Raw genomic sequence first — 27,549 nt, forward strand, 5'->3', positions numbered from 1 at the left:
CATGGCTTTGGTAAGTGGCATATTGTCTGGCCCCTTCCATAGATAAAATGCCTGGTGGGTTTTCTGGCATTACATAGTATATCTATTTCACCTTGTGCACACTTTTAGACTTTTAATCACTGCCTTTATTGTTTGCTATGGCAGTTCTGGCATTTTGACCTTATTTAGCATGGGGTATATTTTTCATGTTTTCCATGTTTCTAGGAGTCATCAAGATAGCAAGTTAACATTACCTCTTGTGGCATCCTTGTCAGAAAGGTAAATCCTGCATCTTGGGAGAATGCTTTCAAATCAACAAACTCCCTACTCCAATGATAAGGCTCTGGCCCCCTTGATCGAGCTCCCCTCTGAATCTCATACCACCTGTACTCCCCCACCTCCCATCAACAGTTACCCTTCCTCATACTTTTCAAGCATCTAGTACTTCACTCCTGCTATACTATTTGCTTCCATTGGCATGCTTTCCTAATTTACCACTGGTTTACATTTTTGCAGTTTCTTGATGGCCACTTTGTGCCAAGGGCTATCTGTGCTCCACCTACCACCAATGATGAGTTTTTTATTGCTAGCCTGGCAATGTATGATCCAGCTCTCAAACTCCCAACTTATTTCTTACTTTCTTATATCATTCCTGAAACAAGTCAGAGTTTGAGTTCTCTGGAAAGCAGACTCTGAGGCAGAGGTTAGTATTCATGATGTTAATTGGGAATACCCTTACAACCAATGCCTTTGCAAGAGATAGAGGGATGAAGCAGAATTGGACAAAGGGAGAAGTTGAGTTGTGACGCTGGTTGGGTAACCTTAGTTAACCCTGTAAGGATTGACTGAAGGCAAAATAATTGGTCATACTTCTTTCATGTTGGACTGGAATGGCCAGGCCTTTGTGCTGCCACATTGATCAGTCATTGGATATGGGTCATTCTAGGAAGGGTGTGCCCTTGAGTGAAGTGGGTCTGTGTTCCTCAGGCAGTTTGTGAGGTAGCTTGCAACTGACTATTCACTGACAGCACTACTGGCAACCCAGAAAACAAAATTTTTTTTGAATGATGATCTGGGCAGCATGTATCCATGTCTACCAGAAATATCCAAACTTCAGATGAGTAACACCAAATAAAAGTTTATTTTTCACCCATCATACATGTTAATCATTGGTTGGCAGGGCAGATTTAAAAAAATTTTTTGTCATCATTTAGGTACCCAGGCTGACAGAGGACATAGGCTTCCACAGAGTCTTTCATTGCTAATTAAATGCCTCCAACCAGAAACACATATTGCAGTAGCTTGCATTACATTGATACAATCAACTTCTAGGGATTATAGGAATATAATTTTATCTTGTGCCTGGAGGAAAGGAACTGAAATATTTTGTTGACCAGCACCAACATCTATCAAAAATATTGTATGTAATTCTTTTTTAAACTTTTGGTGTAATTGAAGATGATGTATTGGAGATAGTAATAAAGCTGTCACTTCCTATCACTACATGTGTTAAAAGGCAAAGAATTAGAAGTAGAATTATGTTTTATTATTTGTCTATATTAATTGCTCTCATGTATAATTACATTACTATTACTATACTGTAATGTTTCTCTTCTGCAAGGACTTGTGTACTTTAAAAACCAAACCAAACCAAACCAGAACATGACTGAGAGCATAAGCACTATTTTGTAAACAGTGAGACTGAATGAAAGTATACATATTAAGAGGGAAACCCTCGTGCTACTTTCATACTTAGGTCCTTCCTAAAATGCCATTAGTCCGATTTATGGTTTCCAGGCAGAAGACTGGAAAATTATCTGAAGGAGTCTGACCAGTCTAAGAGAAAGCATGTATAAATACTGACATTTGGAGGTTTCTAACTGAAATGGTCCCACCTGATCAGAATCCTAACAGTCAACATGTCCTTCTTAAGCACAAAATTCCTAATGACTTTCGTAGTGCCTCACTCTTAAATTTGCAGCCAGTTATTTTGACAATTACAAAAAGTTACTAAATTTGACCAAAGTGTCAAACGTGGGGAAAAAAATAAGAAATTAGAGAAAATAGAGCTAATCCACAGAGATTATAAATTAAATCTTTATGGATAGAAGATGTTCCATTTGTGAAGCAAAATGTGAGATTTTAATAAAAGGTAATTCAGAAAAGGAAAAAAATGGGCTCTTGGAAATTTATATTAGGAAAACAAATCAGTGATTTGAAGATAAAGTGAAGAATTTCCATTAAGTATTATGAACAATGAACAGATGTAAAATAGGGTAAAAAATAAGAAATTTACATGATTATTCCAGAAAACTTTATATCTGAGTAATAGAATTGAAAAAGCAAAGAACATGACATTTTAGATACGAAGGAGATTATCAAGTGAATAATTTAAAAAATGTGTTTGAGATTGAAGTACACAAATTTTAAGAAGAAAAGAGCCTACTGAGCCCCAGAAGAATGAATACAAAAGACTCACAGCAAAGCTCATTACAAAAAGACAAAAAGAACCTTAAAACTTCTAGATAGAGAAAAGAAATAGTACAAATAAATCATAAGACTCAATAGCATAGCAGTTTACAAATGCAATACCAGAAGCCAGGAGAGTGGACTAATACCTTCAATATTTGAAATTGCTTTCCATGTTAGAATTCTAAAACCAATCAAATAATACTAAAAGTGTTAGAGTGGAATAAAGTCATTTTTTAGAATTGCAGAATTTCAAAAAATATACCTTCAACATACACTTTATTTAGAAACTTTAGGTTTATATCACCTATTGAAGTATGAGATTAAATAAATAAATAAAAACAGAAAAAATAAAACCTAAGAAACAGAATATATAACACAGGAGAAATATGGAGGGAACCCTTATGATGCTGTAATAGACCTAGAGAGCAGTTTAAGTTCAGATTGGAGAAGAAAGATGGAGTTTCAGAAGGGATGTCTTTAGATAGTAAATGAAATTGCCAGATAGCTTGATGTATTAGAAGACATTGAGAAGAAATGTACACATCTGGCAAAGGGTTGGGGGAGAATTAGCAGTAGATACATAGGAAATTAAGCAAAAAAGTGAAAATATAGTTTGTGGAGAAAATAAGTTATTTAAGAATAAAAATATAGTATGTAATGTGGCTTATCTGTGAATAATATCACATAATAAAACTGAACATCAGCTGAGTGTGGTGGTGTGCAACCATAGTTCCAGAAACTCTGAAGGCTGAGACAGGAGGATCACTTGAGCCCAGGAATTAATTTAAACCAACCTAGGCAATAAAGCAAGACCCCATCTCTAAAAAGACAAATAAGAAACTGACTATTGCTCTAAACAAAATTATAATAAACGTACAGGGAGAATGAAGGGAGAGGAAGTATGTGTGTGTAAGTCTGTGTAAGAGCTTAATCTTCACCTTCTGAAGAAGGAAGTCAGGCAAATTATCTGAAAGTGGGAACTGAGCATGCTAGTTAGAACAAATGAAAATACAAAAACAAACAAAAAATACAACTCTTTCTAGCTATTTATTTAGAATTAAAAGTGCTTACCTCCATTATTCTGGAATATGTTTGGGAAGACAGGGGGCAGTGGATTTTGTGTGTATGTGTATGTGAGAGAGAAGCCTTGTAGAAATATTTGACTTTTGAGCTTCCCACATGTATATATTTAAAAATGATAAAATAAAAGTGAACTATAACAATACAGAAATTAAATGATGCACAAGTTAGGTCAAGGATAAATGTTCAAAAATTGGGAAAATTGGTGTATGGACATATACTTGGAAATATCTGGAAAGTATGGTAGATGGGAAAAATTAAGTTTGATGCTTACCACATATACAAAAATAAGTTCCAAACAGATTGAAGACCAAAATAGTAAAAGCCAACTGAAAAATCTTTAAAAGAAAATTAGAGATTATTTTTAAAATCTCAATTTACTGAATAAACAAGTACAGATCATAACTAAAAATATGACCAATTTTCTGTAGAGCAAGATTTCATAAACTAAGTGAAAAAAGAAGCGGTAGTATGGAAGAAATTAGTATTGAAATTGTATACATTTTTCTTAATTACTTTCCATAGTTTTTATATAGTTTGTGGATTTTTTTATGATTTTTATTTTTTATCTAGAAGTTTTGCAATTAAGATAATTTCCTTCTACATAAAAAAGCCTTTCTTTTGAAATATCAAAACATTAAAGTAATTTAAATATTTTATCCTGATGATTATATTTTTAGGTATTCTTTCAGTGAACATTATAGATACCATTACTTTTGTATGCATACATGTAATATTTGATTTAGTATTTAACTTTCAAATAGGTATGCCCTATACTGACATTCATATTTTACCCGGTATATTTAATAAAGATATGTCTTTAAAAATATTCCAATATAAAGTACCTCTAAGTTCATTCCTTTCATTTTCTTGTTCTCCTATACTTAAAATTATTTATGAGAATTTTAGGCAACAGTTATTTTTATTTAGGGAATAATGCTAGTTGAGTAATTACACTAAGTTGTAGGTCATGGAAAATTAATGAAAAAAAATTTTTTTGCCTCCACTTGTACATAGTATATCTTTAATTTGCCCAGTGATTTATTTATATTATTTGTCTTATTTATTCTTTTATTTCATTTGTTTTGTTTTCTTTTTTCTAGCTTGTGACGAATGGAAAATACTACCCAAACCAAATCTTCATAGAGATGTCAACCGATTTGGACACTCTGCAGTAGTCATTAATGGGTAAAAGAAGCACATTTCCAATTTTTAGAGAGTCACGGATATCAGTCATACTATCCTCATATTCTGGTATTCTTCTAGAAAATTATCATTGGTACTTAATCGTATTGGATTTTATGTATCTCTGCTCTACCACAGAATACATTTTGATTTGTTAATCATATCCTTTTTCCCTTTTTTTGTTTAATATATTTAAGGGACAGGGTAGTAGTTAAAGGAAAGGTGCTGAGATAAAACCACAGATACCCTTTTAAGTCATCCTGCCTTCTTTTATTTTTCCAGAGATCAGATAAGGAATGTCTCTCCTTTTAAAAAGATGGAATTGAAATGATAGAGAGACTAGCCCCAAATTTCTATCAAGGAGAACAAGGAAAGTGAGAAGAGTTAGATTCTCATTTTAGTTCTGTCATTTATTAAATGTGTGATTTTTGACAAGTCTCTTAACCTCTTTGGATCTTAAAATCCTTATATCCATTGGGAAATTGGACCCAGTGGTCATTACATTGCTTTCCCCATTTAAGTTAATATAATTTTTGTATTTCTATGACAAAAATTTGGTAATTTGGAATCCAGTGACAGTAAACAATCTGCTAGCTCATTTAGTAGCTTAACATTGGTAAATCAGGATGACCTTTTTATAAGTTCAATTTATTGCCACCTTATCCCAATTATGTAAAAATTCTCCACTATTGCCATGAAATGACTTAACCACAATTAAACTGTGTAACTGTTATCAATTGGCTGTCAAAACAGTAATAAATGAAAATTGTGAAACATAAAACCTCTAGGGTTCTCTGGTTGATTTTTATTTTACTTTTAAAAATAATGAAATAATTCTTGAAGTATTTTTTGACTGATTAAATTTATTAATAATATTTTTGAGATAAAAAATAGTGCTGTCTTAAGGGCATCTGAAATGTTTTGGGCATTGGTTGGTATTAATTTAGTATTGCCTAGGCTTCTTTTTCCAAACTGATATTTTAAAGATCTTTTTGGTTATTTTACTCTTTGTCTTCTTATTTTAAAAGAATGAAACATCATAAGAAGAACTCTGTGTCTAATTTCAAAATTGTGTCTATATTGAAAAATTATAATTCCAGATAGTAGTTCTAAAGAGTGTCTTGTCCATCTGTAGGTATTATTTTTTAAAATATTGTTTTCTAGTTTATTAAAAACAATACTTATTTTTCTGACAAAAGCAATGTTGTGTATAATCCTTGTTTCCTTTCTTGCATTAACAATAAAACATGTTTTGAAGGCTTAATGTTTTCTTAATACATTAAGATTTATAGATATTTCATATTTTATTTGAAAAGTCTTCAAGAAATTATATAGTAGTTTCTCTGGTGTTTCTATATCATATTATATGTTAGAAATATGATTTTACAGAACAGTACTAACAGAAGTAGTTAAAAATAGCATAAAATGTATATTTAAACCTATGCTTATTTTTATAACTAAATCATAGAGACTTTTAATAACATTTCTTTAAGATTATTGTTTTGTTTTTAATAGGTCCATGTATATATTTGGGGGATTTTCTAGTGTACTCCTTAATGATATCCTTGTATACAAGCCTCCAAATTGCAAGGCTTTCAGAGATGAAGAACTTTGTAAAAATGCTGGTCCAGGGATAAAATGTGTTTGGAATAAAAATCACTGTGAATCTTGGGAATCTGGGAATACTAATAATATTCTTAGAGCAAAGTGCCCTCCTAAAACAGGTAAATTTCTTTTCCTCTTTCTGGCAGCAAAATTTCTCTTCTACAGAAGTATCTTCTGCTTATAAGAATTACTTTAGTAGCTACAGAAAGGAAAAATTTATAATATCCTAATTAGGAATTCTAATGTTTGAAGCTAGTGATGAATTATTTAATATCTTTATTAGCTGTTTTTAACTTTATTTTTGAAATCTGTATATATAGTATACATATCAATATTTTATATGTAACATACTCATATGTGTGAATTATTTTCTAATACATTTAAAATGCTTTCCAATACATCATTTCTAAGAAACACTGTGAGATTCAAAGAAATATAATGAAAGAATTTATTTTCCATGTGGTATTTTTTTTCTTCCTGAATTATTGCCAAACCATACCATAAGAAAAAAAAATTTCTAGCATTTGATGACTAATGATCTGGTTTTATATTTCTTATAAAATAGTGAATAGGTAAGTGAGACTTATGAAAAGCTACCAGTTAATTATTACCCAACTAGCTAATTAATTATTTGGATAAATATTGTTTGGTTTTCTTTAAATGGTGAGGATTTTTATACATTTTTGAGGCTACAATTAATAAATGTATTTTCAAGTTTTGCTGATCTATCTTAATTCAGATGTCTTTAAGTGTCTTTAGAAAGAATGATAAACAGTATTTGTTATGATGTTTTCTTTTGTTTGTTTAATAATACCCTTTGGTTAGTAAAATATCTGTAAATCCCCTGACCTCCAAAATGTGTGAATTTATTTATTTTATGTTATTTTATTTTATTTTTTGAGACAGTGTCTCACTCTGTCACCCAGGCTGGAGGGCAGTGGTGTGATCAACCTCTGTCTCCTGGGTTCAAGCAATTCCCCTGCCTCAGCTTTCTGAGTAGCTGGAATTATAGGCATGTGCCACCATGCCTGGCTAATTTTTGTATTTTTAGTAGAGATGGGATTTTGTATTGGCCAGGCTGGTCTTGAACTCCTTACCTCAAGTGATCTGCCTGCCTTGGCTTTTCAAAGTTCTGGAATTGCAGGCGTGAGCTACTGTGCCCAGCCCAAAATGTGTGAATTTAAAAAGGCTGTAGGATCCTTGTATATTGAATAATTATAATGGGGGTAAAAGATTCTTAAAATCCTGTAAACACAATTGAACTACAAAGAAGTCTTAATCTTTAGAAAACTTACTTTGAAATTCAAAGTCATTTCTTTGGTTAAAAAATGTCTGAGTGATTCTTAATTATTCTTAAATAGATATTGTAAATTAAGAAGAGTAAGATTTTCTTTTTTGTGCTGATATATTGTCTCCCATTTGTATTATAGCTGCTTCTGATGACAGATGTTACAGATATGCAGATTGCGCCAGCTGTACTGCCAATACAAATGGGTGCCAATGGTGTGACGACAAGAAATGCATTTCGGCAAACAGTAACTGTAGTATGGTTAGTATTTATGGGTAAATGGTGCTGTGGTTAACATTGCTGCTTTATGATCATTAGCTTACCATTCAATAGCACTGTACAAAAAAGCACTTTACACATTAAGACATTAGCAAGTATATAGGGAATCATTCACTTCTTGGTAAATTGTAAAGTTAGACTGGTTTATTGTTCAAATTTGTCTGTCTAGATTCCATTTTGTATCCATCACCTTTACTTCTTTTCATGGATGAAACTGGGAACATTTTTTCAAAACTGATTTTAAAAAGACTGTAACTATAAATGTTGTCTTCTGTACTGATGAAAATAAGATTACATAGGTAAGTATTAAAGCAATTTCCATTGGATTCCTGACAGACAGGCATTACTGATGGGGTGGTCTAGTGCTTTGTTTACACACTTTGTGTGTAAGTTTAACTTAAGCTGTTGGTAGTAGTAGTTTCTCTTTTAACTGTCTATGCATTAGTGGTTCTCAAGTTGAAGCAATTTTGTCTCACAGGGGACATTTTGCAGAGACATTTTGGTTGTCACAACTGTGAAGCTGCTGTTGGCATCTAATAGGTAGAAGTAAGGGATGCTGCTAAACATTCTACAATTTTATAGGTTTTTAAAAAGTCTTTCTTCATCTAAAGTAGAGTTTTCACACTATGGACATTTTAAGCCCTATAATTATTTATTGTGAGAGGGCTGTTCTATAAACTGTTGAATAAAAAAAAACTTACAAATATTTATGGCTGATGAAAATGGATTAAGAGCAGCAAAAGTTAAGATTTTAAGTGGTAGCAGCTAAACATTCTTTGTTTTATAGAAGATATAAATAAATTGAAAGGAAAAAATTTAAAAAGTAGTATTTTTTTCTTTTTGAGACAGAGTTTCTGTCGCCCAGGCTACAGTGCAGTGGCATGATCTCGGCTTACTGCAACTGCCACCTCCTGAGCTCAAGCAATTCTGGTGCCTCAGCCTCCTGAGTAGCTGGGATTATAGGCAAGCACCACCATGCCTGGCTAATTTTTGTGTTTTTAGTAGAGACAGGGTTTCACTGTGTTGGCCAGGCTCGTCTTAAATTCCTAGCCTCAAATGATGTGCCCACTTCAGCCTCCCAAAGTGCCGGGATTACAGGCAGGAGCCACTGTGCCTAGCCTCAAGATTCTTCTATGGGCCTATAGATTAAGTAAAAAAAAATGTGCATACATATTTCCAACTGAATATATTATTTTTCCTTTCTCTGAATTTTTATTAAGGAAAGTATTTACTTGTTTTTCAAGATAGCAAGTGGATGTAAAAGGCAAAGAAAAGGAAATTGAAACTAAGTAAAATTTGGTTGTATAATTTTAAAAATTTCTCTGCTAATTAATAATTGAAAACGTAAGTTTTATGATTTAATATAAAATAATATTCAAAACTTAAAATGGAGGGAAATTTTCAGTTACTGTCTCATTAGATTGAACCCTTTTGCTTTCATACATATTCTGTTACATATTTTCCAAGGATACATGTTGTTTTAATAACAAGATATACTTTAATTTTATTTGAGTTTTAACATTATTAAAACATGGTTATACTTTGAAAATTTAAATAACATTTTAAGATTTCGGTTAATATTCATCTAATGGGAGTTAGTTTAGTGGACATGGGAGTTAAATAAAATAAGACATGGGAATCATGGACTTGTGTTACAGTTCTTTAGAGAAACAGAATCTATATATATTTATATACATATATACGCACATGTACACACACTTTTATATATATATATATATGTTAAATATATATAAAATGAGATTTAATATAAGAAATTGGCTTATGGATCTGCTATCTGCAAACTGAAGACCCCTGAAGACCCAGGAAAGTTGACAATGTAAATTCCACTCCACGTATGGAGGCTTGAGAACCAGGAGTGCAGATTGTGTAAGTCCCAGTACAAGAGCAGAAAAAGGCAGAGAGGGGAAATTCCTGTTCCTCTGTTTTTTTGTTCTTTCAGGCCCTCAATGGATTGGATGATGCTCATGCACGATAGGGAGAGCATTTTACTTTGCTCAGTTTACCAATTCAGTCTCATCCAGAACCTCCCCACAGACATATCCAGGAATAATGCTTAGCCAAATATGTGGCCACCCCATGTCTTGGAAAACTTGGCACATAAAATTAACCATTACAAATCTACCCCTTGTCAACTTGGCACCTATACATAGCTACATAAACCATACTTAATCTTCAAACGAAGGTAATCACATGATCAGAATTCTCCCTAACGTGATACAAGCATCCCATGTACAACTGAGAAACACATCAATCTCTTCCCTAGAAAAGGAGGTAAAGTCCTCGAATGTTGTTTACTCCTCTCCTTGATATCCCATAACTTAAATACTATGTAAAATCAACAGTACTTAAATCTTGACATAAACATCTTATGTTACATGATAAGGGAATAAGAGAGGAAGGAAAGCAAAGATATTTCTTGCGCGCGCACACACACACACACACACACACACACACACACACAGAGAGATGTATTGTTAACAAAATAAGGAGAAAATACAGTTACAGTCCTTATTTCTATAACTGATCATGTGCTTGTAGCTAGTATTTATAACTGTATTCTTACCTAACCATTCTGTATTTCCATTGCCTTCAGCAAACACCTTACCTGCTTGTGGTTTTTTTAATCTGTTGGGGTGATTCAAACCTTCATTCTTGAAGGGTCATTCCTTATTATAGTCCTGCTTGAATTAGAATGTTGTAGTTTTCCATTGATCTTAATCACAGGGTAATATAATTTGGATGTTTGCCCAAATCTCTGTTGAAATGTAGTCCCCAGTCTTGTAGGTGGGGCTTGGTAGGAGGTGTTCGCATCACAGGAGTGGATCCTTCATGAGTGGCTTGGGCCATCCCTTTGTTGATAAGTGAGCTCTTGCTCTGGGTTCATTTGAGATCTGGTTGTTTAAAAGTGTGTGGCATCTCCACCTCCGCTCTCTCTCTTGCTCATGTTCTGCCATGTGAGCCGCTTGCCGCTACTTTGCCTTCTGCCATGAGTAAAAGCTCCCTGAAGCCTCTCCAGAAGCAGAGTAGATGCTGGTGCCACATTTCCTCTAAAGCTTGCAGAACTGTAAGCCAGCTAAACCTTGTTTTTCTTAATGAATTACCCAATTTCAAGTATTCCTTTATAGCATTTCAAGAATGGCTTAACACACAGGGTAGGGTATGGTAATATCAAAAGATGCCATAAGGGATCTCCTGTATTCTAGACATATTTTTCCTAGCCTCCTGTGTGAAGTAGCAGTTCAGTTCTCCTGTACTAGAAGCAGTCACCCCAACCAGCACAGTAACTCTTTTTTGACTGATGATTTAGAGGCATAAGGAACCCAAAGTGATCAAGTGGCAGTATTAATGTTCATTTCTATGGAATCAAGTGTTGTGTTTCCTAAAAAGTATTCCTTCCTCTGGAATTAAGACATCTAGGTCAGCAAAGAATAAAGTCACAGGAACAGGAAAAAAAAAATTCCTAATGAATTACTAGGGGAAATTGTGAGTGCCACTCCCATTTCCACCCCTTGATTCTTGGACCCATAAATGTTGGCTGTCAGAGAAAGAGCATATATTTGTTGCTGACTCGGAGCATACACAGCTTTCTGGAGAACCCTTCTCTCAGCCTTGCAAGGTATTACTATGTAGCTGGCACTGTAACTGAATCATCAAAAGCCCATTCCACTGTTTTATGAAATAAGTTGCTTGACAATTATAGGGAACATAAGACCAGTGAGCATAGGCCCATTGCTGTCCTTCATGTGCTGTGATAGGAGTTCCTTGGTCAGAAGCAATGCTGTGTGAAATACCATGATGGTGGAGAAAGCATTCTGTAAGTTTCCTGATGGGAGTTTTGGCAGAAGCATTATTTGCAAGGAAGGCGAATCTGTAGCCAGAATAAGTGTCTGTTCCAATAAAAACAAAATGCTTCCCTTTCCCTGATGGAAGCTGTATCAACCTGCCTCCAGGTAGCTGGCTGATTACCTGGGGGATGGTGCCATATCAGGAACTCAGTGTTGGTTTTTGCTACTGGCATATTGAGTACTCAGCTGTGGTAATAGCCAGGTTGGCCTTGGTGGATGGAAGTCCATTTTGCTAAGCCCATGCATAATCTCCATCCTAGCCACCTGGGCTACTTTATCCATGAATCCATTGGGTGATGACACGAGTGGCTAGGGAAGAAAGCCTATTGGTGTCCACAGAAGTGGTCATCTTATCCATGTGATTATTAAAATACTCTTTTGCTGATGTCATCTTTGGGTGAACATTTACACTGCATACAAATATCTTCACTTATTTGCCATTCAGAGAGGTCTGTCCACATCCCTTTTCCACAAAGTTTTTTGTCACCAATTTTCCAATCATCTTCCTTCTAAGTTTCTGGCCATCCAGACAAACCATTGGCCACAGCCCATGAATCTGTACATAATTGCACATCTGGCCATTTCTTCTTCCAAACAGAATGAACAATGAGGTACACTGCTTGAAGTTTTACCCACTGGGAAGATTTCCTTTCACTACTGTACTTCAGGGAGGTCCCAGGAAGGGGCAGCAGTGCTTTAGCTGTCCACTTTTGGGTGGTGCCTGCATATCGTGCAGAACCATCTGCAAATGAAACCAGAGTCTTCTCTTCCTCTGTCAGGTGGTCTAGGGAGCTTCTCATGAAGCCATAGGTGCAGACTGGGAGAGAGAAGGCAGTGTGGCACCAGTGGGGATTATGGGCATTTGGACCTCTTCTTCATGTAACTTAGTTGTGCCTTCAGGGGCTGCTTGAGCCTGATCATGTATATATTACTTTTATTTGATGATAGACGCCACTGTGCACACCAAACTTTATGGGTTGGTGGGTCAGCTAACACCCAGTTCATGATGGGCTGAAATCACACGATAATTTGGTGGCCCATGGTTAAACACTCAGTTTCCTACTAAGGCCCAGCAGCAGACTAAGAGCTGTTTCTGAAAAAATAGAATAGTTATTGGCAGAGGTTGGTGATGTTTTGCTATGTAATCCTAAGGGTCTGTACTATGATTTGGGCCTGCCAAAGGCTCCAAACAGCATCCTGTCTGCCACTGATATTTCAAGCACCATTGCATCTGCAGGATCATGTAGTCCAAGTGGCAGAGTATCTTGGACAGTAGTCTGGACCTGTTGCAGAGCCCTCTTTTATTCTGAGATCTACTTGGAATTAGCAGCTTTTTGGACCACTTTGTAAATTGGTCAAAGTAATACACCCTAATGAGGAGTGCATTACCTTCAAAATCCAAAGAGGCCTATTAGGCATTCTCCTTCTTTTTTCTTTTGGTTATAGGAGAGGCCAGAGGCAACAACTTAACGTTCACCTTTGAAAAGGATATCTTGACATGCCCCATACCACTAGACCCCTAGAAATTTCACTGAGGTAGAAGCCCCTGAATTTTAGTTGAATTTATTTCCCAACCTCTGACACACAAGTATCTTATTAATAAGTCTAGAGTAGTTGCTACATCCTTGCTCACTAGGTCCAATCTGTGATGTTATCAATATTATGGATCAGTGTAATATCTTGTGGAATGGAAAGGCTGTTAAATTCCTGAGAACTAAATTATTACATAGGAGTGGAGAGTTGGTATACTCCTGAGGCAGAACAGTGAAGGTGCATTGCTACCATTGCCAGCTGAAAACAAACTGCTTCTAGTGGTCTTTACAAACAAGCTTCAAGAAAAAAGCATTTGCCAGATGTATAGCTGCTTACCAGCTGCCAAGGAATGTGTTAGTTGCCCAAACAATGAAACCACATCTGATAAGGGCAGTTACAATTGGTGTTACCACTCAGTTAAGCTTATGATAATTCATTTGTATTCTCCAAGATCCGTCTGTCTTCTACGTAGACTAAATAGGCAAATTTGATGGGAATATGGAAGGAATTAGCACCTCTACATACTTTAAGTCCTTGATTGTGGCACTAATCTTTGCAGTCCCTCCAGGAATAGAGTATTGCTTTTGGCTTACCATTTTTCTACATAGAAGCTGTTCTAGTGGCTTCTTCTTGTCTTTCCCTCTATAATTGTCCTCACTCTGCAGATCAGAGATTCAGTGTGGGTTTTTTTTTTTTTTTTCAGCTCCTGAGTATGTCTGTTCCAATTATGCATTCTGGAACTGGGAAAATAGCCACAGGATGGGTTTGGGACCCAGTGAGCCCACTGTGAGAGGGACCTGAACTCCACTGATCATCTGGCAGTCATAAGGCTCTAACTGGTGGCCCACCGTGATGTTTTAGGTCTCCTGGAATTAATGTCAGTTCAGAACCAGCATCTAGTACTTATTATTTCACTTTCTCCAGTGCACAGTTACTTTGGTAAAGGCCATAGGTACCTTTGGGAAAGGCAAGGAGAAAGACGAACAGTATACATTTTTGGTAGTATATTTAGGTCCTTCCTTAAGGGGATCCAGCATTCCCTTCATTCAAGGTCTTATGGCTCTGTAAACTGGCTCAATTCTGGAACTTAGTTGAGGAACTGTGACTCTCTGTATTTATGATTCAGGCTAGAGTTTTCTTTACTCATAAGTTTTCTGCTTATACAAATCAATTAGGAATTTAGTAGGATTTCTATGTATTTTACTTCTGGGAGCAACCTCATGCTCAACTCACCAATGCCATAGATGTAAGCAAGTCAGACTATTCCGATTGCTGCTTTAACTCTGCTGTTCATCATAGTAACCACACCTACCTTGCCTTTGGTAGTTGAATGCTGCTACCTGGCCCCTGCCACCTCAGATCCAATTATTCCTATTGCATTTATGTTTCCCAATTCAGTGGCTGCACTTCCTACTGCAAGGCCAGGCATATATAGAAGAGCAATCATGGAGCTTTTCAGAGATGCCAGGGCTCCTCTCACAAATTTATTCATTTAAGTATTGGTGAAAAGTGTGTCTTCTGGACTCTCTCAGTGAGGGTGAGCAGACCTTAAAGGACAAATCCACTCTAACATTCCAATCTCCCTAGGCTATTAAATGTTTTCTATATTAAACCAAGACAGATCCAGCATTTTCAGATCACTCAGTATGAGCCACCATTTTGTCTACGTTTTAGCCAACAAAACAAACAAACCCTTTCTAACTCTCCAAGCTATAACATTAAATGCATAATTTCTGCTTAGTGAGCTCATATCAATAAATTTTGCCTGATCCAACTTTATGTTTCTTCTATCATTTCCCCACACTTTTACTATCCATTCTCATACATATTTCCTAGATTTCTGTCTGTATAAATTAGAAAACTCAAGTAGTTCTTTTGGAGTGTAATGTAATTCCTCAAGGGTTACCCTTTGAACCTAACCTTTAGGGATCTGCTGGGTCTTAAGTCTAGTTATAGATCTAGAGCAAAGAGCGGTGATGAGGGTGGGTTCTGAGGAGAGTCATCATTGTCCTGCATAGCAGCTGCCTCTGGGGAAGCCATTACAGTTTCCTCTGGCAGGTATGGTTGATCCTCTCATACAGAGGTAGAAAGGCCAATACTACTAATGGTGGGAAGGATGCTATCTCTGGGGATAGGAAGGTTGTTTTTTCTAGGGGTGTAAAGGCTATTTCGACTGGGGATGGGGAGACCTCTTCCATTGGCAAAGAAGACCCATTAGAATTTAGGGGGCTCAATTTCACCAGCTTTCTCAGGCTCTCCCCACTCATCTCCATCCCAGTTTACAAGATCTCATTCTTTCCCAATCACTGCCCTCACTTTAATAGCAGACATCTTGTGAGAATCAGAGTTCAAGATGTAGTTCAGCCAGTGGCAATATGATATTCTGCATTTGATCTTTAGCAGTCTGAGCCCTGGAGCTGCAGGAGACACAAATCTCCTTCAGGGCACACATACATGCCTCAGGTCGCTCATATGAGCTTGAGCTGGTAATTTGAATCCCTAAGTTCATCCTTCCTTTGACCACTTTGTGTAGTGACTTAGGGGAAAATAGCCAATCCCATATTGGTTAGTTTTCCAGAAATGTTTGAAAGTGTCCTATCATATACAAAATCACTCAGTCTCTTTTAAGTGGTTGATTAGGAATATCTGGTGCCAATAATTTACGTATCTATTACTAGTTCCATTACTAGTTCAAGCTATGGATTATTAGTGCTGTCTTTCTACTGGAAATAGAGTCATTAGTATCTTTAAATCTAGTCAGATTAGTGAGCCAGTTCCAGAAACCCCAGTAATTCTGTTCCACTAGAACCATTCTGGCTACCAAAATTTAATCTATCTATCATCTATCTATCTATCTATCTATCTACCTATCTATCTATCTATCTATCTGCCTACCTACCTACCTACCTATCTTTCATCCATCCATCTATCATGAGATTTATTATAAGGAATTGGCTCACACAGTTGTTAAGGAAGCTACAAAGTATCATGATCTGTTGCTTACAAACTGGAGACCTAGGAAAGACAGTGGTATAAACTTTAGTCCAAGTCCAAAGACCTGAAAACCAGATGCATCCACGATGTTAAGCCATGTTCAAAGTCAGAAGACCGATGTCTCAGGCAGAGAGAGAAAATTTTTCTTACCTTTACCTTTTTGTTTTGTTGAGGCCCTCAAGGGATTGAATGATGCTCACCCACACTGGGGAGGGCATTTGACTTAATTCAGTTGATTAACTCAAATGCTAATCTCATTTAGAAACAGTCTTACATACCGACTCAGAAATAATATATATCCAAATAGGTGTGTCCTGTGTCCTGGTCAAGTTGAAATGTTAAGTTAACCACAGGACTAAAATGGAAAATGTTATTAGTTAAAAATTACAGTTTTCAACTCAGATTTTAAGCTTTGTTGGATAACCCTGAGTTAATTCATTTTTAGACATTGTCTTTAATTCTTTAAGGTTGTTACAATAAAATACTATAAACTAGGTGGCTTATAAACAACAGAAATTTATTTCTTACCGTTCTGGAGGCTGGGAAGTCCAAGATCTAGGTGCTAGTAGATTTGTGTCTGGTGACGGCCTACTTTCCGGTTCACAGAAGATGTCTTTTCACTGCTTCCTCACCTGGTAGAAGAGAGCTCTTAGGTCTTCAGCCCTTTACAATGGTGTTAATCCCATATATGAGGACTCTACCATTATGACTAAATCACCTTCCAAAAGTTGCACCTCCTAATAACATCACAATTTGATTGGGTTTCAAAATATGAATTTTGGAGGATGCAAACATTCAGTCCACGACAGACATTTGCATGTGAAAATACAACATAACTGAGTGTAAACAAATGTATCTTAAAAATTGTATTATGCAAATTGCTATCATGCATTTATAAAGTGGTATTTTGCTTTATATTTTACTTTTGATGATGATGTGTTAACATGGAAAGAGGCCGGGCACAGTGGCTCATGCCTGTAATCCCAGCACTTTGGGAGGCTGAGGAGGGTGGATCACGAGGCCAAGAGATTGAGACCATCCTGGCCCACATGGCGAAACCTCATCTCTTCTAAAAAATACAAAAATTAGCTGGGCGTGGTGGCGTGTGCTTGTAGTCCTAGCTACTCGGGAGGCTGAGGCAGGAGAATTGCTTAAACCCAGGAAGCGGAGATTGCAGCAAGCCGAGATTGCGCCACTGCACCCCAGCCAGGCGCCTGGCGACAACGCAAGACTCTGTCTCAAAAAAAAAAAAAAAGAAAAAACAAGGAAAGCATTGGGTGAGATAGTGCAAGAGAGCAGATGGTAATTTAGAGTTTGATGTAATGTGTCCTTTACACAGTTTTAGCAGAATCTCTGGTGATTAAGCTAAACCAAATGTTAATGGATATAGAGAGGTCTTTGGGATTTCAGTCTAGATTATGTGCATTGATATCCGATTTCATTAGTTAACCATATTTACTGCAGGTTGCATATTTTGTGCTCTAATAGGTCAAACAGCAGGCTTTATTCTCACATATTTTTACTTAAAATTTACATTTCAATATATTAAAGATCAGTAGAGCAGTGGTTACTACTGATTGTTTACTAATGTGTGCCTGATTCATTAGGCCAAAAATGCCAGCTATGTTTCAGAACGATTGCTTTCTCCTACCATTGATTAACTTGGCTCTATGTGTAATTGAAATATAATTTCATTTTTTATATTTATTTAGTATCAATTAATGATTACATTTTTCTTAATGAAGAGCAGTAATTTGGATGGATACTCTGTTTCCATTGTTATTCTAAAGATTGACATAAAACTATTAAAACCGGCCGGGCGCGGTGGCTCAAGCCTGTAATCCCAGCACTTTGGGAGGCCGAGGCGGGTGGATCACGAGGTCAAGAGATCGAGACCATCCTGGTCAACATGGTGAAACCCCGTCTCTACTAAAACTACAAAAAATTAGCTGGGCATGGTGGTGCGTGCCTGTAATCCCAGCTATTCAGGAGGCTGAGGCAGGAGAATTGCCTGAACCCAGGAGGCGGAGGTTGCGGTGAGCCGAGATCGCACCATTGCACTCCAGCCTGGGTAACATGAGTGAAACTCCATCTCAAAAAAACAAAACAAAACAAAAAAACCTGTTAAACCTATTATTCTTTATCTTATTCCAACATGTTTAGCCATTGTCATGTAATTTTTATAGGTTATTTTATTTATCTGATAATTCAATTAAATTTAATTATTTTTAGTTAGCTATCAAATGTTTGGAACTATACTGTAATGATTACATCAAATAATGCTAATATTTATATACTATATGAAAACAAAAATTTATGAATCAGAAAAAACAATAAGAAAGTTTATGTTTCTTATGAAAATGTGGTGGTTGAAAAAGTCATACAGTGATTTGAAATTTACAAAAATGTATCTTCTATAACTTTTTAGGATGAATAAAGATAAAAATTATATCTGGGTACTTTTTATGTTACCTTACAGTAAATGTAGTATACGCTAATAGAAATTAACACCTTTGGAATGGAGGTGATGGCAATGTATTCTATGAAGGAAGTAGCTTATAAATAAATACTTTGTGAGTGACATTTAAAGTCTCTAAGTGGTTAAAAATTGCTTCAATAAATTTTATCTGTAGAATAGTTATAACTTAATTTTAACTCTTGACTTTATTGAGTGAAAACAAATATTTAGCTCCCTTGCATGAGAAGTCCTGAGGTGTTTATACCTATAGTCAAAACAAAACAAAAAGATTGAGATGGAGCTCAATATTTAGCATTTTTTTGTATTTTTTTCTCATAAAGTAGAGCCACAGGAAAATTTGAGCCAAAAATTTTAATATCTAACTTTCATGAGGTAGTTTCTATCATAGGTATTGGTAATATGTGAGGTATCTGAAGCTGGGTACATGTAAGGAACCACCATCCAAGTTTCTATATTGTCTATTTTTTTTCTTTCTTGGCAATTAACTTTTAATCTCTCAATGCCAGAATTAGTTGAAATATTAACATTTGTAGTAGATTTTGAGAAAAATATGACTTTTGCAGATTCCTTGAAGCCTCAATGAAGGAAATGTTACAGATATATACAGAAGAAATCTCAATTAACCAAAACCATTATTTAGTATCTGTGGAAATAAAATTAGTTTGAGGTATTGTGACAGTCATTTATCTTTTTATATTGTATTGGATTTTGATAAAGCATCTCTTTCCCTTTTACTACTTTTCATTTCTGCTTCATTGCCAAGGGTTTGTATGATACTTTAATTAAAACTAGAACCATTTCATGTCATCATTAATGGAAACAACTTTGTACATGATTTTATTTTTGAATTGGAAGGAAGGCTGTTTTTGAATTCACTGAAAAAAGTTTTTATTAGATGGTGCCTGTTTCAAATTATGTAATTTGCACACTTAATTTTTTTAATAAACACTCATTCCAATTCCAAGAACAATAGTTTAACTTGTTGAAAGAAAAACTTAAGGCAAAATAAATTTAGCAGAGCTTATGTGAACAAAGACTGATTCATGAATTGAGCAGCACTCTGAACCAAGAGATTCAGACACCTCCAGCTATCAATGTGGGCAGGAAGTATTTCTAGACAGAAAAAGGAAGTGACATTTAGGAACAACTTGACTGGCTACAGCTTACTATTTGCCCTATTTGGGCATGATGTGATCAGGCATTTACCTTTTATGGAAATAGTCTGATCAGTTGGCAGCATGTGATTGGCTGAGACTCAGCTGTTGTGATTAGCTGAGACTAAGCTATCTGTTATAAGAAGACACTAATAAATTAGGCTGCAGTTTGTTTGCATACTAAATTAGGCCAAATTTAATTTAATTTAATCTCCCCTTTTGGCCAGATGTCAGTTTTGAGAGATTGACCAAAAACCTTAGGCACTAATACTACTTTCTGTCGCCATCATAATGGACTTGTTTGGTCTCAATATGGAAATCACAATTCACAATGTCAAGTCAGTTAGATTATTTTTTTGTATTTTCTTTGTGTTTTTATTATTTTAACTGTAGTGAGACCATCCAATGTATAACAGATGTTTCATATGAGCATTCAAGACTCTTGAGAGGATATGGCATACTGTGTAGACTGTTATAATGACAATCAGGAGGGTAATATTAAGAGACTGAAGTGTACTTCTTAATAGGAGCTCCTGTGCATGAAACTGATCAAAAATAAACATATCAACAACAAACCAAAAGAGGAGTCTACTAGTTTTAATCAATTATCTTGTTTGTTGATTTCTTAAAACTGAATTTCTGTCATGTCAGACATAATTTATCCAAGGGCAGTAGGAGGTGTTATCTATTGCACACACTCCTCCCTTTTCAGTCAACGGATAGGCTAAAGCAATCATGTTATCCGAAACAACTTTAGCAAGAGAATTTAAAGATGTTTTATGGGCAGCTATAGCCCATTTGTGCTATAGTAGCTAATGTTTGAGACAGATTTCTAATCATAGTCTCATTTACATTTATGCCAAGCCAAATAAGGAGCATTCTACCAAAAGATGCCTGTTTAGGGATACTTACACTTGCTGGCAAACTCCTCTTTATTCTATAGTGTAAATTAAGAGGTGTAGACTAATGTTCAATTTCCAATTGGTTATTGGATATAATCATGATAATTCTAACAGTATTACTGTTGAAATCCCTAATACACGTTTTCCACTGATTGAGACATGGAGTTGTTCACATGTATGGTTGGTTGTTAAATCCTGGAGAGGCACAATAGACAGTTCCTTGCCTTGTGTGTTAGAGGCCACAGTAGAGAAGCACTAGTAATATTTCTCCAAGGCTCCATTATGAAATCATTGGATGGTTGAAGGATCTTGACAATTAAAGGGACTAGGGTGATATATTTCTCTACAAACTGTTGAATTATCTTTCTTTTGGTTATCTTAGTCAATTTCTGGCAACATGTAACTGCAAATCCCGTATTGTAGGTTTTGACTACTGTTAGACTTAAATAAAGAACCTCAATATGTGAATCTAAAAGTCTAACCCTATACAAAGGACCAGATATTGCTCTTAGAACATCAGAGAAATTTATTAGAAGGTGAACCAGAGAATCTCTAAGATCATTTATGGATTTAGGTTTAACATAACATATCCAACATTCAGTTACATTCCCTGCAAAAGCTATTGATCATGAAATCATAATAAGCATGTTATATTCCTGGGTATAAACAAAAAATAAACACAGAGAAAAGAGGAAAAGGATCATAGTTTCATGGTGACTAAGGAAAGAAGTCTTGACCTGTCATCTTGGGAAAGCTGTTCATATCTAGGATGTCGTCTGTAAAGAGAAAGGTCCCTGGCCAATTTTGCCTTGAGGTTTCCAGTGGGTATACTGTCCCCAGGCTGGAAGGGTCATCTTAAATTGAGAAATGTGGATACAAGGCTCAGGCTCAATGCCCTGAAGTTTTGCTGCAGATAATTTGGTTTAGTCCTTTCCAGCTGAGTTCAAGGGCAGTCTTTCTCTGGTGTCTCTTTGGAAAATACCCAATCTTCAGGTTGTAAACCATGAAAGGTCTGGTTGTCATCAGTTCGTGGGGTCTTCATTTATCTGGTGAAAATATACTTTGGCAAAATGCATTAAAGCCTTGCAATATCAAGTCATGTTAGAGTTTATAAAAGCAGGAGATACATGAAGTTCTATTATTAGGAGCATAGGCTTTCCAGTAACCGTTTTATAAGGGGTCAATGTATGTTTTCCAGTGGGAGTAGATATGATTGCCATTTTAATTTGTGGTACATTTGAACAAGGCAGTGTAGTTAGCTTTGCCTAATGCCATTCTGTTTATAATACCTTATTTGAATATTTTGCAGTTTGTCCATTGAAACATATGTCTCTATTGCTGTGATTGGCTGAGACTCAACTATCTGTTACAAGAATATGCTTCTAAGTTAGGTTGCAGTTTGTTTACATCCTAAATTAGGTTGTAGTTCACCACTTACAGAGACACGTTTACTCCAAATTTAATTTAAATTAATAAGCTAATGAGATAAATAAGATCAAGTCGGATTCAGCAGTATTGTATTTGGAGTTAGAAATGTTTAAAGTTCACCAGAAGATTTAAATATACATTGAAGTTTAAGAATCATTACTGTACAAAGGTGAAAAATAACATGCTCTTTTAATTTTCTAGTCTGTCAAGAACTACACCAAATGTCATGTGAGAAATGAGCAGATTTGTAACAAACTTACTAGCTGTAAAAGCTGTTCATTAAACTTGAATTGCCAGTGGGATCAGAGACAGCAAGAATGCCAGGCTTTGCCAGGTAAAGATTTCAAAATTTAGTAAATGAGTTTATGGTCTACAGATAAATACTGACATAGAAAAGTACATTTGGTAAGAACTCTACATTTTCTAGAATTAAAGCCATAACAAATATCAACCTATAATATTGTAATACTAATAGCACTGTTTCTACAAGAAAGGTTTTTTGATCACGTATTTGCTTCCAATTATTTTAAGGTGTTCATGTGTTTACTATTGATCAGATATCTTTTCATTGAAAAAAATCTTGAAAATGTAGAAAATAATAAGCACTCAGACTTAATATTCAGTTTTAACAAATATTAATATTTTGTCATACTTTAAGTGCCCTTTATTTTTCAAACAGTGAATATTTTAATTATAAATTATAACATTTATAATAAATATCTTAGGGCAATAATATATATGTTATTGTTATATACTATATGTTATATATTATATATATTATTATATATATATGTTATATATTATGTATTTTGCTTCTCTGTATCCCAGGGTTTTAAATATTATATATAATATATTAAAAATAAAATATATACATATATTATTTATACAATATATATGTATTAAAATTATATATCTAGTAATTTTAATGATATGAATATATAATTTATATATTTAATACATTTAAACCATAAATTTATGTATCATTATATTTTCATAATATGTAATATTTAATGTACTATAATCAATTATATTTTTATATAATATATATTTTCCTATATAATAGACTTTCATAATAAATATTATCTGCTTTTATAAGAATCTGAGTTTCGCAAACTAGAGCAAAACTCATTTTTAAGAGTTATTTCATTTTTTCACAGTTAACATGCCTAGTGAAGGCTAAGTACTTTTCCTTTGAAATATAAAAGATAAAGTTAGAAAATTGAAAGGTAATACAGGCATTTAGCCAGTTCTGCTTGTTATATAGATAAACTGAGATCTGTGCTGGTTAAGTGATATGCTCAAAATTATTTGTAAATGACAGGGTTGTACCTATTAACTAGATATTTTATTTCTGTTTAGTATTTTGCCTCTCTGTGTCCTAGGGCTTTTATTTATTTTTTTTTAAGAAAAATTTCTGAGCATATGTAATTGTAAAATGTATTGGAAAATTTCATCATGTAATTTATGTCTGAAAGAGAATCTTTCTTGCAAGTTCATGTAGTAAAATTAAAATTATATTATTCTGCCTTTAAAAATACCATTGAGGCTGGGCACTGTGGCTCATGCCTGTAATTCCAGCATTTTGGGAGGCCGAGGTGGGTGGATCACTTGAGGTCAGGAGTTCAAGACCAGGCTGGCCATCATGGTAAAACCCCATCTCTCCTAAAAATATAAAAATTAGCTGGGCATGGTGGTGGGCACCTGTAATCCCAGCTACTCAGGAGGCTGAGGCAGGAGAATTGCTTGAACCCTGGAGGTGGAAGTTGCAGAGACCTGAGATGGCGCCACTGCACTCCAGCCTGAGTGACACAGCAAGACTTCATCTCAAAAACAAAACAAACAAGAAACCAAACACACCACTGAGGCATTAGAATGTCATTAAAATTTTGAATTTTATTTACATACTGACCTTTAAAGCCTTTAAACAGTGAGATGTGCATGTGTGCTCATTTTGAGAAAGATAATGTTAATAATGCAGTAAGCAGGATTTAAGAAGTAACGTGAGATGATACTAAGAAGTTGAAAGTGGTATTGATCTCTAAGATGCAGCTATAAAATGATCCCAGCACTTTGGAAGGCTGAGGCGGGTGAATCACAAGGTTAGGATTTCAAGACCAGCCTGGCCAATATGGTGAGATCCCATCTCTACTAAAAACAAAAATTAGCCAGGTGTGGTGGCGGGTGCCTGTACTCCCTGCTACTCAGGAGGCTGAGGCAGGAAAATATTTGAACCTTGGAGATGAAGGTTGCAGTGAGCCGAGATCTCGCCACTGTACTCCAGCCTGGGTGACAGAGGGAGACTGACAGAGAGAGACTGACAGAGAGAGACTCCATCTCAAAAAAAAGAAAAAGAAAATGTAGATCAATGAAAATATTTACAAAGTTTCCTTAAAATGAAGGTTAATCTTGGACCAAAACAAGATTTGACTGAAGGAATGTATATATTTAAAGGAATATTACTTTGATAAGAATGGAAATTAGTTGGCAGTGGAAGCTTGGAAAAATGACAGTAAAGTTGCTTGTGTTATTACCCTTCTACTCATTCCCTAGGAGGGGGGAGAAAAAAGCATTGCTTTGTTATAAAGGCTCCACTTGACCAGCCTATTATTTTGGAGATAAAATGAAATATATTATAAGGGAATTTGAGGATACATTTCCTTTGGGCCTATTTGTATACCATAGGGGGAAAGACATCTCAGCAGCTGGAAGAGTGCATTTATAATGGGGTTTAAAATTATTTTAAATGAATAAATCTATATATTTGTTAAAGCTGCCATTTTTAATTTTAAAAAGGTCCAAATCAGTAGATATAACATGCATAAAGAAAAGCTCTGTGGGGCCCTCAATAATTTTTAAGACTTAAAGACCAAAAATTTGAGAACAGCTGCTTTAAAACACTTTTATAAGGGTTGCAGTAATATATCCAAGGTCCTTCATACAGGGCTAGAGGCGCTAATACATTTAATGTAATATGGAAACTAAAATGTAGTCTAACTTTATAGATCAGTATATAGATGAAACACTGTATTGTTAATTAGTGCACACTACAGTTTAGCTTTATTAATGTATTTATTATATAAATCTATGTTTTGGAAAATAGTGTTTCAAGTTCAATTTGGATTCTATAGATAAACCACTATTACTGAATAGTATGTTTAATCTTTAGTAAGACATGAATAATTGTGTAAAAATAAATATTAGAAAGGAAACATTATAGCCCCTTTACTAATCATAAGTGAAATGATACTTCTCTACTCATTCTCATGAAAGAATCAAAGAACCCAGCTTATACCACAACAATATACCTGAGCTATGGAAATTAGATTTAGAGATCAGTTAGCTTCACTTACAGGAGTAACTTTGAAACTGCTGTTATAAGCTTTTTTTTTTTTTTTTTAATTAAAGTGATCTTGTCTTATGTAAGCTAGACCTTGGGACATAAATATAGTAATGATTTTACTTATGGAAATACCATAACATACAGAAAACCCAGCAGTCAACACATTTAACAGAAATCATAGAGCCATAATTTATCCTATGTTTAAAAGAAAAAATTAGGATATTCTGCTCTCATTCTCTACCAGAATATTAGAAAAAATTTATTTGAAATGTTATATTGAGATATTTAATGTTTTATTTTTTAAAAATAATTTAAACAAATACAGAAGTACTCTGAAATAATTGAAAAATACATTTGCTTTTTGGAAATATAAATATAAGACACATTTTTTTTTTTTTTTTTTTTTTTTTTTTACCAGCTCATCTTTGTGGAGAAGGATGGAGTCATATTGGGGATGCTTGTCTTAGAATCAATTCCAGTAGAGAAAACTATGACAATGCCAAACTTTATTGCTATAATCTTAGTGGAAATCTTGCTTCATTAACAACCTCAAAAGAAGTAGAATTTGTTCTGGATGAAATACAGAAGTATACACAACAGGTAACATCTCTATTTGTTTATATTTGTTTATATGCTATGATCTCATAATTCTTTGAAATTATTTTTTTTGTTTTTAATACATTATTGCTAATTTTGGAAATAAAAGTGGAGTTTATTTCCCAAGTGATTGGCAGAAGACTTATTTTGTATAAGTAATAAGGTAGTAAGGTTTTATCACTTATTACTTTTTGCAGAGTAAACCACTGTATTACCTTATCAAGAAGTCATCTTATATGAATAAATGCACTTAAAAAGTGTATACAATTTAAGAATTATAACTCCACTTGGTATAGTGTAGCAGAAATACTTTTTGCTTGAAAACTTTTCAGAACAAATGTAGTAGATCCTCTGTATTTATGGGTTCTGCATTCATGGAGACAACCAACTGCAAATGAAAAATATTTTTAAAAAGTATGGTTGTGTCTGTACTGAACATGTACAGACTTTTTTTTTTCTTGTCATTAGTCCCTAGACATTACAGCATGACAGCTATTCAGTAACATTTACATTGTATTCAGTAATAATCTAGAGATGATTTAAAGTATATGGGAGAATATGCATAGGTTACTTGAGAATACTATGCCATTTTATGTAAGGGACATGACATTTATGGATGTTAGAATTCACAAGGGACCTGGAACTAATCCTACATGGATCCAGAGGGATGACTGTGTTGCCAATTACTTGCTATATAGAAACAAGTAATGTTTGCTTGGTACAGTTTACTTTAAAGAAGCATTGTAAATAGCATATCAAAATGGTGGAGAACATAAAATCTGGACATATGCTTATTTCTACAACTTAGTAGCAAGTTAACATCCCTAGCTCTGTATTCCTCATTTGTAAACTGGCATAATAATCATGACTACTTTGTATGTTTACTGTGAATATAGAAAAATTTATTTTTGAGAGTTAACTTTGGTTACAATTTTACTATTTCCATTTTCAGGGCTATTATTTTTATGTCTTTGTTCCCACTACTGCTATTACTGCTATTTCCAGGAATCATTATTTAGAGAATGAATTTTTATGTAACTAAATTAATTTATTTCATAAATAGTTAATATTAAAATTGTGGAAAAATGTTTTAATTTTTCTGTGGTAAGTAAATTTTTTTGTTCAAGCTTCTATTAAAATTTATTTTATTGTCACAGAAGGTTTGCATGTATTTATCGGGTACAGAGTGCTGTTTTAATGCATATAATATATAGTGAGCAGATCAGGGAAATTAGCATATCCATTATCTCAAACATTTATCATTTATTTGTGTTAGGAACATTCAATATCTTTCCTCTAGCTATTTGAAACTATGTGATACATTATTGTAAACAATAATCATCCTACAGTAGTATAGAGCACTAGAAC

At 34.6% G+C, this 27,549-nt stretch overlaps 1 protein-coding gene across 9 annotated transcripts in view; it reads left to right on the forward strand.

The window, feature by feature from the left end:
• The window catches only part of ATRNL1 (attractin like 1), an 842,256-nt gene that overhangs the window by 146,357 nt on the left and 668,350 nt on the right, over positions 1-27,549 (forward strand). For all 9 annotated transcript variants that reach the window (XR_004269856.1, XR_004269857.1, XM_032281122.1 and 6 more), the window contains 5 exons: positions 4,635-4,719; positions 6,232-6,440; positions 7,752-7,870; positions 22,446-22,578; positions 26,003-26,184. Coding sequence is in view for 7 of the 9 variants with exons in the window: in XM_032281122.1 (XP_032137013.1) it covers positions 4,635-4,719; positions 6,232-6,440; positions 7,752-7,870; positions 22,446-22,578; positions 26,003-26,184 (728 nt within the window). In the remaining 2 variants the exon portion in view is untranslated. The remainder of the gene's footprint in view (positions 1-4,634; positions 4,720-6,231; positions 6,441-7,751; positions 7,871-22,445; positions 22,579-26,002; positions 26,185-27,549) is intronic.

This window comes from Sapajus apella, unplaced genomic scaffold (genome assembly GCF_009761245.1).
Source record: "Sapajus apella isolate SASKATOON/1434 unplaced genomic scaffold, GSC_monkey_1.0 scaffold13, whole genome shotgun sequence".
NCBI classification, from domain to species: Eukaryota; Metazoa; Chordata; class Mammalia; order Primates; family Cebidae; genus Sapajus; species Sapajus apella.